The sequence below is a fragment of the Adelges cooleyi genome, unplaced genomic scaffold, assembly GCF_023614345.1.
Source record: "Adelges cooleyi isolate 19-005CV unplaced genomic scaffold, UGA_ACOO_1.1 ACOO_flye_CR_arks_rails_tigmint_CR_PRNA_118, whole genome shotgun sequence".
In the NCBI taxonomy this organism is placed as follows: Eukaryota; Metazoa; Arthropoda; class Insecta; order Hemiptera; family Adelgidae; genus Adelges; species Adelges cooleyi.
Window position 1 is genome coordinate 2426297 of NW_026095771.1, and position 16196 is coordinate 2442492.

Sequence of the window (16196 nt, forward strand, 5' to 3'; positions counted from 1 at the left end):
GAGAAAATTTTAAAAAGGTTGGTATAATAAGTTTTATACCGACGATGGTAATTTTTGTAAACTATGTATATACACTGCCGAGCCCACATATTAATCACTTGCATTTACTAGTTTGTGCAACAAATTTCCCAAAAATAAACGTGTGTTTTATGTTCTAAAAGATATTTATAAACTATTTCATCAGTATACTAAACGAGAAGAACTGCTTCATAAAGTTCAAGTAATTTTAAATGATCCAATATTAAAAATACCCGTAGCAATAGAAATTCGATGGTTAAGTCATTATAAAATAGTTCATGCAATTGAAGAATCTTATATTGCTATAGTTACAACTTATTTAGCATCTTTAGCCGGTGAAATTTTATTAAGTCTTAGGGAAGAAAGTTTCGTAATACTCCTGTGTGGATTAGATGCAATATTAGGCGCAATATCAAATTTAAGTTTAACTCTGCAAGGTCCTAAAATTAGTATTTTGACAAGATCCACCAAATGTGTACATCGAAGTAGTGATGGATTTTTATGGTACAAAAAAAATCGCCGTATAAGTTTTATACAGTTAATACATTTTTAAATATTAAATTTGAATTAAGTTTTTATTAGCTAAGTTGTAAGCTAAATTACCAAAAGTTGGTGCAATTATCTTTTAGTTTTTATACATACATATATATTTATAAATATAAGTACAGTTATTTTGTGGAATTTGTATTATATTTATTCCACCTCTCATAGTGCCCCCCCCTAGAAAAATTGTCTGAATTCAACACTGGTTTCAAGAGCAAAATAATGTTTACACATTTTGCTACTTTCTGCTACCTAGTTAGTTATGTCCAAATTTGCATAATAGAATCGTGATTAAGAGTTTTCTTAGTTTACGCATACATCTCGCCATATATGATGTTTTGTATTTCAGGAACAAGTACTAAATAATATGCCTAATTAATAGTTTAAATAAATAATAAATTGATTAGTTTATAAACAATTCCGTATTTTATTATATAATATTTTTTGCCAATATTGGAGGCCTATTGTACGATTAACGAATAACAATAGTATAATTAATAATAAACTATTTCGATTATATTGGGCAAAAATAAATGTCGTTATTGTAATACTGACGTGCGCAATTAACCGTCAATTAATTTTGTGTTTGCCAAAGTCGCTAATCGTTTCGGCCTTACACCATCCATTATTACTGTGGACAGGTTTTTCGTATCGTGTCAATGGATATGTGTCAACGTGCGGTGACAAGCCGTGGCAAAATTACCGCATTTTATAATCTTTTTTTAAACCAGTCATTCGCCTTTTTTTATTTTGTAACTGCCAACACGAAGACGACACAACTATGTCGAACAATAATTGAACAATTGTTTTTTTGTGGTATTGACACAACCGAACTAGATCAAAACAGGTATGTTCGTTGTGCGCGTGTGTATGGAAAAATCACATGTGGTCCGACGATATTAAAAAAATTAATGTTTAAAAAAAAAAAAAATGTAAAAACACATTAAAACAATAACAACGACAAACGCATCAACAGGTCGCACCAGCCATAGCGTGTCGGTACACAAACGTTTCTGGTGTTGCCGTCGTATGTATACACACAAACTTTTTGTTCGGCATCGACGTCATCAGCTGTGCGACAAACGACGGTCTTAGATGTTTTCCATTGCTGTAACGTGCTTGATGGCGGCTACCGTGTTTCGCGTACGTATGCCACATTGTACACAATTGAATCGTTAAATAAAAATAAAAGGGGATAAGTCCAAAAATCACGAATAAATCGGGAAACCCGTAAAAGCTGCTGGGCAAAAACATTTGACCAAACAAATTCGAAAAATGAAATCTTTTTTTGTTCGCGTTAAAAAAATTTGATATAATTTTTAGGGTTTTGGCTTTGTGTCATTATCAGGCACTAACAGCTGGCGGACTTATTTCCTTACCTAAATGTAATATTAAATCACGGCAGGACAGAAACTAAAAGCGTTTCAACGCATCAAAAATGGTTTATATTATTTGCCAAATAATATTCACCAGAGTTAAAAAAAAAGTAATCAAACCAATAAACAAAGTAATCGTAAATAACTTTATTTTTGGCCAATTTGATTACAACCAATTGCAAAAGATTTTTGAAAGCCTATTTTGTAGCTTTTAGACCGTTGACTTAGTTGAATAAGTTAAGAGCGTTTTCGAATAGGACTATTACCTGTCCCGCCCAAGTGAAAAACGGTATTTACAAAAATTGAAATGTGTTTTTCTATTTTCTCCGCTTGATACCAAACACAATAATATTTCACCGTAAACTCTGGAATACTACCTTATAAATAGTTCTGATTAAAATTACCAAACATACAGTTTCTCTATTTTTTTTTTTTTTAAATTATAAATATAAAATAATAATGGAATCACTTATGTATGTCGACACGAGTCACATATTTTATAAAATAGGTTTTATTTTAAGCAATTATCCTGGAATACGTTATAATTTTTATAATAACCACATAGTTACCTAAAAATATATTTATAATATTTAGGAACTTCCTAGCTTTGAATAGAAAATTAATAACTATTCAAAATCACAGGTTAGTTTCAAAATATTACAATAGAAGAATAACAATAATGATTCGTTATTATTATTGTTATTTAGCATAAACCTAGTAATTATTTAACACTTAAAATGTATAATAAGATATACATGTAGTTAACTTACATTTATTAGTAAATACATGATTGTATCGTTACAACAAATCATTTGCTAGTAAGTTTTTCTAAAATTCTCTGGTAAAATTGTATTAATTAAGTTATTCCAAAACTTTACCTCTCCCCAAAAATGTTAATGCCGAACGTAATTGTATAGTTCTTGCTAAAGGCATGGGCGTTCTTTTTCATTGAAGACTAATTCAAAAAGTTTTATAATTAATTGTGAACAACTATCATAAATGATATTAATTTTATCAAATAAATTTAAATCGCACTTTTTTGATCGTATAGCAACTATACCATCATGCATCATGACCATATAATCATATTATACTATACTGTTTTTGCATAATATAGTTTTATAAAAGAAGAAGCCCAAATTTAAATTGACCAACTTTCAAATTGATTCAATTTTTGTAAATTCAGTGATGGTTAACTATTTTTGAAGTTAGTTGAAGTTATTTGTAGTATTATTTTTGTCTGCCCGCACTTCCTCTCACATCTTAACCTTTAAACTCTTATAACTTTAAAAATAGTTGTTCAAAACTGTTTTTCAACCAGTCAACAGTTTTAGTTCAATATTCTCAGTTTAAGAAGCTCATGAAATGTATGCGTTAATAATTGCTATCAAAAAAACCAAGTTGGGAGAAGGGGTAAAATAAAATTGTATAAAAAAAATATGAAAAAAAAATTACATTTCTTATTGACCTTATGAGATATTGAGTGGTTCACGATAAAATGATCACTCTTTTTTTTTTAAACCAAAAATCTTTTACTTATTACGTTTAAAACTTGGTATAGGTACTTGGAGGGAAGCAAAGCGAGAGCTTTCCCTTCCCAATCTAAGCGATACCGGGATAAAAAAAAACGTCGTTTGCTTGCATAATATTTAATACATTTTATTTACTAGTCTACTAATTTTTATGTTTAATTTCATAAATCGTTAAAAAATGTTACAAATAAATAAACTATTATTAAAAATATAGCACCCATTGTTGATGAATCAACTTGTTTTTATCGTGCTAAAACGTATATTTTTTGCACTTTAAAAAATAAGTAAATCATTTTACATACAACTTTTATAATAGAGTTGAAAAATTTTTATTTCCAGTGAATAGGTACAATTTCTGGACAATATTGACATGTGTATAATATTGAAAATAAGAAACAGTTCTAACACTTATTATCGTATTATAATAATAAATTATTATCTGTCAAATTAAAGTTTTGGGGAAAAATATGTAAGTGTTAAAAAATAATTTCTATATTTATGATACAATTTTTTAGCCAATTTTTCGGAGCGACTGCAATGTATTTTTGTTGTACATAACAAAACAAAAAAAATACAATCGATACGAAATGTGTAATTCGATCATTAGCTGTCGCCCTAATTTTCTTGACAAATTTAAATAGGCGTTTTTTTATGTGTAAATAATGACTTAATTAACGGTGTATTGCGTATATGCTTTGTTTGCAATCCTTATTGAAAAATAATATAGTTTGACAATTAAGTTATAACAATGATATCATTATAATTAAATAAGGCTGAAGAAAAAATGATAAAAAAAAGTTGTTCAATGACAGGTACACAAGTAGGTCGTTTAAACGTAGTAACGTTAAACAAAATAACCACAATGCGTTTTTTATTTTTTACTAGCTTTTTTACCAGCACAATTAACAATAAATTATACGTAGATGTACTACAAATTTTACAGTGTCGCTTAACTATTTTCTAATAAACAAAAAATGTAGCCTTGTATTTAAACATTAAACCCAGGACGTAAAACTTTACAAAGCACGCCTGAGTTTAATTTTTTTTTATATTAACACTAAACAAAAAGTTCGCAGGTTTAGTTGTTTTATTAAATGTTTTGTGTATTAATCATGATTTAACTGTTTTTATATTTTAAGTCACAACAGCAAAATGTATAATAATATTTAAAAAAAATTGTATAAAACGTTATTTAACATATTTTTGGGCCTAAACTTGTCTACTATATTAAAACAATAAAATATTTTGTCTTAGCAACAGAAATATTTAAAAAGCTAAATAAAAAATGAAAGAACAAAAAACAAAAATACCTCTATTTTAAAAGCAAAACAATTAATTTTAATAACTTCCACAAAAAACATTTTGACAGTTGGTCAATCCTGCAATTTTTCCAAGTGATAATAAAATAGCTCACTCAAAAAACGTCTTAAAAGTAAAAATTTTGATGTACATCATTCTAAAAATCATAAAAAAAAGCAAAGATTGTAACTGATCTATAGTACCAAAAGAGAAAACATTAAAAAAAAAAGTGATATTGAAAATCACATACGGGTACATACAGGTGAAAAACCTTTCATTTGCACAAAAAACTTTAGTCAACAATCTAACCTAAAAACTCATGTACAGAATGTTTGTTCCAAAAAATTTAATAACTAATATAAATTAAACAACTTTGTTTTCGCATAGTTTTGATAAACGTTATCTTAAATTCAGGAATTTACTTGATAAATATAAAAAAAACGTATTTTTTTTTTAAAAAAATTTTCAATAAGCAAATCCCCTTTTTCGTAAACCTTCTCTCTTACAACTTTTTAGAACAATTCAAAATCAATCAATATTTTCTAAAAAACACCCTCCTTTGTGAATACTTTTTGGACGAAGACGAAAATTACAAGGAAGATCTCACCAACGTTAAAGACCTAAGGGTGATCTTGGTGAATGATGAGAACAGTCAGCCGAATGATAGATTATAATAAGATTTTGACAAGGTATGGAGAAAAAAAACAGTTCATTCTTCAAATATTAGACGATTATCAACAAAAATTTCTTGATGTGACTTAACGGTCTCTCATTGAACCCTATGAATAAATAAGATAAATTAAATTAAAATAAACTTTGGTATTTTCAGAATCAATTAAATTTTTTTTTTTTTACCGACAAATAAAATAGATCTGCATTTTTTTTAAATCATTCCAAATTGTATAAATTCTAAAATATAATAAAAATAATTGAAAGTGATTAAGTTCTCTCCACATTACACTTTTGCGCATGCGTCTAGTTTTTTTGTACTATGACTGGAAGGAGAAGAACAAATTATTAGTAAGAGGTCTCATTTGGCTGTTCGCCTCATATATATAATATAGACATTTAGTTGAATCATTAATAAAAAAAAAAAATAGCTAATTGAATAATACTAGTAAAAACTATGAGGTCAAAACTGCGAATGCGCATGTATTTCAAGTCTAAAATTTGTGCGAGTAAGAAAATTAGTGTCGGTACATCAATTAATTATTAAATACTATTCAGTGACAAATAAGCACATTCAAGTACATAGTTACAATAAGCAAATATTTAATTACTGGAAAAATGAATTTAAAAAAATGTAAAACCTCTTGTGTTTGAAGTGCATTGCGCATTGCAAGCATTGTGCTTTTTCGGACACGACTCCACGGATTCCTACAGAAACGAACAAGTGGAAAACGAGCTGATGAACCAAATGTACCACGTCTGACTTAGCCACTTTGTGTCGCCCGGTGAGCTTTATACCAAGGTCCGACTGTGTTAGATGACATCATGCACACCTTGTCAACGGCTTACGATGGCACAGATAAAAATCGTATGATGTTCACTCCGAAAGTCGGCATGGTGATGGCCTCCCGACATCGCAGATATAACAGCCGTGGATTACTTGGACTCTGAATGTCTGTCCGTCTACGTTCACACGGTGTCAGCGACAATGAAGTATACAGCGTGGCGATGGTGAACAGTGCGCAGGCTAAAGAGTTTAACGTCAACTATAAAAACTGGGGTCGATGGATTTTGCGTTGTCGGCCGAATCCTCGGACGAAGACGAAGACCTAGTACACTAGTACTCGTCACAAGACGACAGATCACTTTGGATCATCACACGATCATCGGCCAATTCTGGTCCACGATTGGCTGCCCACTCTACCTTTGTACAAGAACCCGAATCGAAGCTTGCGTGACGCCCCGCGGATCTTGTTGAAATTGTCGTACGATCTATCCAATATTGAGATACAACAATGACATTTCGGGAGTATTTTTATTTCATCTTAAAAAACTTAATGTAAAATTAAAAATTCGTGACAAAGTCCAAAATAACAGCCACCCTTATAATATGTATGTACATAGAGTGTTTGGATAATTTATACATATTTAATTCACTATTTATTTCTTATACATAAAAACATAAACATTTAAAACGGTTCCAAGAGCCGAACATTTTTTTTTCAGGCAACAAAAATATTACATTCGTAAAAATACTCTTGATGATTTGGTATAAAACCACATGTCATATTTCTACAGTTTACTTATAACCGGACAGTATTCTATTACATTATTCATTTCGTAATAGTTAAAAATACAAATTCGTTAATGACAGTTCCAAGTGCCAACTCTGATATAAAATGTATGTGCTATAAACTAAATGGGGTAATCATTGTTTCAAGTAACGATGTTTTACTATAAATACCAGAAAAACATTCTTTATTGTAATAATAAGATTTAATTAAGCTTTTAAATAGTTTAATACAAATCTATTTTTTTCATAATGCTATTTTTGGCACTTGAAAAGCACGAAGGTCAATAAACAATGAGCGTTGGGTCTTACAGGCCTGTTAAGCCGATGATGATATTTAAAAATGCGATTAAAACTTTTACTATTTTCTCATAGTAGAGTGCGAGTATATAGTAAAGGACTCGTTGTAAATCGTTTCAATTATTTTTAAATAAATGAGTCATTTAAAAGAATTTGGGTGATATCAAAAAACCTTTAAGTTTATTCCTGAAGAGTATAGTGGTTTCTGGAAGACGATAAGTGAATGTCCTTCAAAAACCGATCAAAATGATGAACTAGCATATTGCTTAATTAAACCAATTTCCATTATTTTATACAATATACTATGGCATTCATAATTTTTAAACTTCAATAATACATAAAACAAAATATTCAGATATTTTATTTAGAAAAAAAAATAGTTTCTATGGTTCAAAGAGTACATGTTTACTGCAGAAAGGAGACATGAGAAAAGGAGACTTAGGGAAAATTAATTTTAAAAAAACTGTTGACATTTTTTTTTTCTTACTAAATATGTATTTTGATAATGGCTATTCAAAATTCATGGCAAATTTTCCAAATCGTATGTTTACTATTTCATTAAATATTTAGTGTTTTGTGTTTCCTGAACACTTAGGGAAAGTGGACTTGTCCGCTTTTTGTAATTAGCGATTGACTTATTTTGCGCGTCCAAGATTTGGTCATAATCTCATTGCCGCTTATGCGAGGGGAGTTATGTTGAGAACATATCGATGATTTAAGAGTTAGTTAGCATTTAGCGGTTTGCCATGCATTTATTATTTTTTTTTTTTTTTTTACTCAGATTGGTCGCTCGATGCCGGTGGACACGCCGGAAGCCGTTCCGGCGGAAGCGGCCGTGCTACAGCCGGAAGCTGTCGAACAAAACAACGGCTCGACGATGCAGCTGACGAAACCGGACGTGGCTCTGCGGAAACTGCTGCAGCAAACAGTCAAGGCGTCGGAGGAGATGATGCGGGGCGTCGGCCGGCTGGTGTTGGCCACCGGCGAGTCGGTGAACTTCGCGTGGGACGTGGGCGTCAGCGCGGTGCTGAAATTGTGCAGGATGGGCGGCGATGCTTACAACCAGTTGGCGAAGGCCATACAGGACGTGCCGTTACTGGGATACGGTGCGCGCGGCATCGACGTCGCCCTGAGGAATATGCTGGACGCGGCCACGGACTCGACCAAACAGGACATCGAGATACGGCACACGACTTACGACACGCTCAAGCAAAAGATGGACGAGAACGCGGCCGTGCACGCGGCCATGTTCGCGTGAACCCTACCTCCCCCCCCTCCTTTATGTGACCTCCGGGAACAGCCTTTGTTAAACTGGAGTCAAAGAGCGATTAATTATTGTATTTTTTTTTTATATATATAAATATAATATTTTTTTGTAATATAACTCATGTGACACTGGACGAACTCTTGCGAAAACTCCAACGCTTAAGAGTAGTATTGGTTTTAAAATCGAAAGTACTATACTATTACTGTACAACGTAGAATTGCTATGACCAACATTTGTATACAATTTTTAATTTAAAAAAAATACACACAGCAAATTATAATGTAGCAGCAACTTTTTGTTTAATTACCTAGGCTCGAGTCCCGTTGACCATCACATGTACATATTATAATGTGATATTATATTTACTCGATTCTATGTATACCTACTTCTCTGATATGTATTTCTAAAATAAAAATGTTATAAAAAACAAAATCATCTATGCCAAATATTTAGACATGTACCTTACTGGCCCCGAAGCTTAGAAAGTAGAAACCACTTTTCAAAACCTCTACCAATGTGTAAGCCTGCTGAAGTCTACGATTGGGTCAACAGATAGTTATGACGATTCCTTAAATACTTCAGATTTAGAATTATATATGAATACAACAGATTATAAGACATCTGATATCTCGATTTACTCCCGAGGTATTATTATTATTCACTTGATTATTAAAACATTTGTATTTTTAATTATATATTTTTGTGATATTCATCTAATTAATTTAACATGGCTGATTCGCATTATGTCGCAAGAGTTATCAGATGAAGAAGTGGACAATTATTGTGAAGGTGATGGTGACAATGACCTCAGTGAAAAAATTATTGAAACTTATAATTTTCAAAATTTCAACAGTTTACACGAGCATTCATTTGGCCGATTATTTGCTTCAAAAACAAATAACTTTTGTTGGTACGCTCAAGAAAAACAAGAGATAAATTATTCATGTGATATTTCAATCCGCGAAAGCTTCAACACATTCATAAGAGATAAATTCCTTCAGTTTATTTTAAAATCGCTTAAAAATGTTTGCCCCTCTTATCTCCAAAAAAATAGCACGAAAAAATGTATGAACCCATCGAATAAGGTGTAGGTTGAACAAAAACCATCAGAATTTCATCATGCTATTTTAATGCTAATTCGTAATAAATCTAGTAACTATATTTATGGACTTACATATTAGAAATATTTCCAGAACGTATACACAACGTTTGTATCTTCGTAACTTTCGTTCAATAACACGGCTAATTAAGTTGAAAATATTTAAAAAAAATATATTATTTAAATCAATTTATTTTTACATTTTAGGTGTTTTTAAAAAATTACACTTATATTATTAAAAAAAAAGAAAAAAAATGATGATTCCTAAAATTTTTCTGACTCTTACCCCTCTGGAGGGGGGGCTCATTCTGACTTAATCCAAGGTTGAAAATGAACCGTGTTTTCCAAACCATTTGTCCCCTATATAACCATGGCCTGAACAGCTAACATCGGATTCCATGGTAACGTTTCGGTCTAGTTTCCAACAGCGACAGTTAGCCTACGAGGACACTTACATAGTAGTATTTATACGTAATTTACATTGTACTCGGGACATTATGTTTCGGTTGTCCAATATGTTTCACAGTGCTATCATCTTCAACAAAAAACCAGAAACCCCGAATTCGGGTCATACGAAATCCGTTCCGCTCGCGACGCCCACGAACACAGATGCCCCGGCGACCCCGGCCCCGGCGCCTGAGGCCGGGGCGCCTGCAACCGCGGTTACGACAGGCTTGGCGGCGTCCATGAACACGGACGCGGCGGCCACGTTGCTGGGGAAGAAGTCGAAAGCGTTGTGTTCTAGTTTCGAGCGGTCCCGGAGCGGATTGCCCACGTACCACCCGGGCAAGTGTCTGGACCTGTTCAACTTCTGCGAGGACGTGATGCCAGTGAACTTCGACGGGTTCAGGGCGCAAGCGGTGCTCCGGGTGCCGAACTCGTGCACCGGCTCCTCCGAGATTGTGAACACGCACACGTTCAACGTGAGCTCCACCAAACCCGGCCCGTATTGGCTGTCCTTGTTTTACAAACGGCCGGCGGACACGTGGTGCACGTTGATGACGTGCGACGCCGACCCGCTGGCCGGCAACTGGAACGCCGAGGTGGGTTCGACCAGCCAACGTGTGGACATGTCTGTCACGATGCAGACCCGACGGTGGGCTTTTCCCGTCACGGCCAAGCTGCGGCTCAACTACAAGGTCCCGAAACGAACCGTGTCGCTGTTCGCCGATCCGGTGCGGTCCGACTACGGCGTACAATATTTCCAAGTATGCAAACAGTAGCGCATGAATGGGGAAAATCGACCAAAAGAATTTGTCCAATTGTATTTTGAGTTCTAAATTTTAAGATTTCAACTTCTTTTTAGAGGATGCTTTGGCATGTAGACTTTGATGGAGCTTTTGAAAGAATCGAAAATTCCAATTTAGAAATCGAAAAGTTCCTAACATTAAATTTTCGACTACAACTTTAAAAGTTTAAATACGATAAAAGTCTTAAAACAATTTGGTATTCACGAACACCCTTAGTAGCACTGCCAAGATGAGAAGCTCTAATTGACGCCGGTAAAATAACGGGAGGTTTCCATTAGCTTCCCAATTTCCGGTGCTATTATGGGGACAATTCTCGAACCCGTTTCTTAATTTTAATGTAACTGTTTTTTTTATGATATCCTTGACCTTTTTTTAAAATTTGTTTTTTTTTTTTTTACTAAAAAGTGCTATATTTAAGACACTATAACTATTTCCTAAAATGGAAAGACAATGTTTTGGAGCAATCCGTTTCTCTCGGCTTGCTCTGGTTCAACTAATTATTACTACTGTGCTTTTTCGTCATTAGGCGATGACGGAGCGGTTAGCGTTGGGTTTTGAGCTGGTGTGGTTGCACGCCAGCACGGTGAACCCACGTAGACCCTGTGCCGACGACCGCAGTATCTTATCAACCTTCGGGCCGCGTCTTTTGGCCAAGTACAGCGGGCCCGATTACATAATGAGCGGCCGGGTTGACTTAACGGCGTTCAACACGGGCTTGAAGCTCGGCTACTACAGACACTGCTCTGATGTTTTCCAGACCGGAATTACCATGCGGTGGAACGTGCCCAAAAGGGAGGCCGAGACCAAACTGGGATTTCGGGCACTGGTTGGCAACCAAAATATACTCAAGGCCGCGGTCAGCACCGAAGGCATTGTCAGCAGTCAAGTGGAGACGCGACTCACTGATCGAATAGCGTTGTCGTTCAGTTTTTTGCTCAACGTCAGGACCAACCGGTACGGGATCGGCGCCGGGCTGGCGTTCGAATGACACTCTAGGCCACGCGTTATCTGCTTTCCTACGCGGTGTCCTTGGTTAAAGTGGTGGTGCTTTATCGTTGAAATCAAAGAACCCGCCGCCACACAACCTATTACGAACAACACTATTTCCTTTTCTTTATTTTTTTTTGTTTACAAGGTTAACTATAGTATTGTTTTCTTAATAAAAACGTATGAACTGAAATATTATGACAATATATTTGGTCCGGTGTACAAAATGCTGTAACATATTATCTATCTATTATTTTTTGCAATTATTTTTATTTTTTTAGCTCCCACCCTAAAATTTTATTGTAAACGCCAAAAAAAATTCCCTGAAAATATGAGCCCTTAATATTAATATTAAGTACTCTCCCATAATGTGAGAAGATTTCCCATTTAAATAACATGTAATTTTCTATAACTCATCGGCATTTAATGCTATCATATCGTTCAAGGCCGCAAATTACTGATAATTAAGCGCTCTACAAATACCATCATCTACCATTCGAGTACCGTGGTTACCATTGTCACAAACCAAGTGTTTATTTTGGGTTAACAACGAAAAATATTTCGAATGGTATCAAGGCTTCGGAATCGAGGCGGAAAAAAAGGAGCGGACGGTGCTCTGCAGAACAGACATACAAATGTATCCCGTGGTGTTGCGGACTCGTCGCAAGCTGTTACCCCAGATTTTCAATCATTTACTTGAATTTCATTCAGTCTAAATATAACTAAATTTGAAAAAAATGGTTTTCAGACATTGCTGAACAAAATAAAATGAAAAAAATTATTGCTGGGTTAATTGATATTTGGGATTAAGCTTGCAATACGTAATTTTTTTTAATTAATATGATCTATCTAAAACCGTAATTATTTATAAAGGTAGGCATTTAAAAATTGAGTTAGTGTTGATATTTGGAAGGGAGGAAGTTCAAAAAAAGTTTTTAAACAATTTTTTTTTGTAAAATCCAATTGGTTTATGAGAAAATATATATATTTTTAGTAATACATTTATTGTTTGTATCAAAATAGCAAAATTGTCGTACTACAAATACCTAAAGCGACTTTAAATCATTTTATAGTAAAAATAAATAGATCTGTAAAAAATTCGCTACTTACAAAAAGTTTTATTAAATATAAAATTGTATTTATTTAAAGTACGTGTTTTAATAAATTTTGTAAGTTTTATTTTATAAAATTCGATATTACAAACGACGCTTATAAAACAAATTGAGGCTTGTGACACACTGTGTTTATAATATTAAATATTATTTTAAGTTACCCTATCCTATGGTTCATAAAAATGGTAATGCAAATTAGTTTTTTTTCTTGACCTAACAACTGAGTAATTTGTATGGAATGAAATAAAATTATTAAACTAATATCACTGTAGAAACCAAATATAATTTTTTTCGCAATATGTATTCACAGTACAAAACTGCTTTTTTATAATATTAAAAGATTGTTTTTCTTACCATTTTTCTTTTTATATACAAAAGGTCTCTATATACGAGCGATATGGATTTCTATACAGTAGATGCTGAAGACTTAAATGAGTTTATGGTCCGCAAAATAAAGAACACAGCTAACGAAACGAAAAACAATAATTGTAAACAAGAAATCTGTCATTCAATAGGTGATTATAAAATAGATCAATAAACACGCATTTCAGATAATTACAGCTATTTTATGTGAATAAAATAAAACCTATTAAAAAAAGAAAAATCTGTCAGAATTTGTAATTAAAAATTAAAAAGATTTAATAAGTTACATAAGGTTATTCTGTTTTGCTGATTGTACAATTATATTCCAGAAAATATTAAACGCGTTGCTTATTTTATTTTAAATATGGAATAATCTTTAGATTTTGGTTATGTGACGAAAATATGCTTTAAAGAAACTCTGGACATTATTGATGCAGACGGACGAATCATAGGCGAATTTACTGCTAAAATACGAGAGTCATACTCTGATTTAGCTTCTAGATCGTTGATCATTAGTGTACATTCGTCGAAAATGTACGAAGGTAACAAAGACATCGAAATGAGTCTTATAACTAATTGCACTATTGATTTCCATACATTCGAGGAAAAATGGTCACAGTATGAATTTTTGCTACTATTAATACATACATTTACATGTTAACGAAGTTGAGTTGCATATATCTAATGGAATATAGGTACAAAATAATAGTGCATGGTTTTTATACTTAACAGATTATCAAAGAATCAGTGTAAAACACTAATGATCTCGCGTAGCAGTAATGAAAAAACGATTAACGTTAACGTAACATCGAATAACGATGAACTTTTGGATCAGAAGCGAATTATTCCTATAGAATTTACTGAGGTTGATATTAATATCTATTTGTATCTGGGTTTAATAAAAAAAAAATTTCATTACATTTCTGATCATTTTATAATACTTGTGGACATGTAACGTCTTCTACCTACCTACTGATAGAATGTTAAATCCAATTCCATTTTAATTTGATTAATTAAAATTAAATTTATGACCGTCGTTTGTCTTCTTATCATTTCAAAACCACAAAAACTATCAAACTGGCTGTCAAAGGCTACCATTCTTACAGTGTATACATTTCTCTTAGTCCAGTTAAAAATTGGTACAATATTAATTAGGATAGTCATTAGAATAAATTTTTCGCCTAAATGATTAGACCTAATCTATGGGTACTGATTTTAATTTAATATTTTTGTTTTACAAAATGTGTACAGAAAATGTTAACTGAGGGAATGAATGTTGCATACATGCGTTACTTGGCCATTATCGGATACAATGGTACGATACACAACAAGGCCGCTATTTCTATAAACGGGAAACTTTACAAGGCGATCTACGTAAAATTCTATAGTTTTATATTTACATATGTTATTTTACAATACCAACAATCAACATTGATTGACATAGGCCTAAGTCTTAGATCATTATTACAATACTAATGATCTAAGGTGTAAATACCTACGTCTCATATGCGATTATAATATGATATATCTTGTTCCTAAAGGTGTGTTCCTCGGAAGATTCGCACCAAATCAATAGTGTGTGCATTCCTGTGTACATTATTAAAAGAACGTTGTACAGAGATGGAATGCCGCAATCACAAAACATTGACATGACATCGGTATTAAGTCGTGCGGGTTATTTGCTGGAGCATTCTTGGAACATGCATGAAAGTAGTAGGAAAATGAAGATTCCAAAGTCATTGGTAGTAATGGATAACGGTGAAATGTGCATGGATTCTTTAATTAACTTAAGAAACAACTGGGAAAGAGATATTCGATTTAAATCTCTGTACTTGGATAAAGTAGTAAGTTTGAAACCATAAACAATCACTACAATTGATATAAATTGCAATATGTATCTAATTAAAATTTGTTAAACTCTTTTTGTGACTATTAAGACGGAAATCAAATCACAGTACAATAGTTACTTGAAAAATAACGTGCTAGTGAAAGAAATGATAGTCGATTATATAAAGGAAGTATTGTCGATTAAACCCGAAAACGTGTTGAAATTTTCTATAGAATATTTTGAAAACATACAAGAAAAGTGATAACTCCATTAATGGCGTAAAAAACTCTGCGATGAAACAAGCTAATTTCAGAAAACTTTTGTATTTTTTGTATATTAAAGGTTATACATACAGATAGTTGTTATCAAAATATGATATTTTAATTTTTTTTTTTTTTTTAGAGTCAATAATTCCGCTCTTCCCGTAATAAGACGTGTAACAACTCAAAAATCACAATCTATCATTTAGATCTTATAATAAATTATATTATCGACCCCGTCGTACGTCGATAGCAACAAGAACTAGACATTAATGACACTGTTCTTTTTTTTTTTTTTATATTATATGGAGAAGCGGTTCTGTACCTACATATGGTCGGAAACCGCGACAGCTTATACACGACGTCTACTTACGTCTCAACGTTAATTGTTAACATTTATTATCAACAGACAGTACTTTTAACGAAGTTCATTAGCTCTCATATTTTAAATTGATATTCATATCACATGATCATTATTATAATATCATGCCCAAAATTTATTTCATTAAATATTTCGAGGTATGTATAAAATATCCACAGTAAAGTGCAAAGTATTGTTTAATATTTATTGTACAACATCAAACATTAGTAATTTCGCTTAATATAGATATTTTCAAAAAACACGAGCAGTAATGGTGCTGTATCCCCACTGCGTGGATTTAAAAATATACTCTACTTATAACTATACTCATTTTTAAATGGTGTATGTCATAACTGAAAAAT

At 32.7% G+C, this 16196-nt stretch overlaps 1 protein-coding gene across 1 annotated transcript; it reads left to right on the forward strand.

Annotated features, from left to right (window-relative positions):
- The first annotated feature begins 1324 nt into the window (after positions 1-1324).
- On the forward strand, positions 1325-8891 carry LOC126847767 (uncharacterized). Its single transcript, XM_050588160.1, has 3 exons — positions 1325-1408; positions 1538-1704; positions 8089-8891. The coding sequence occupies exons 2-3, from the start codon at positions 1657-1659 to the stop codon at positions 8563-8565; spliced, it is 525 nt and encodes a 174-aa protein (XP_050444117.1). The 5' UTR covers positions 1325-1408; positions 1538-1656; the 3' UTR covers positions 8566-8891.
- The last annotated feature ends 7305 nt before the right edge of the window (positions 8892-16196 follow it).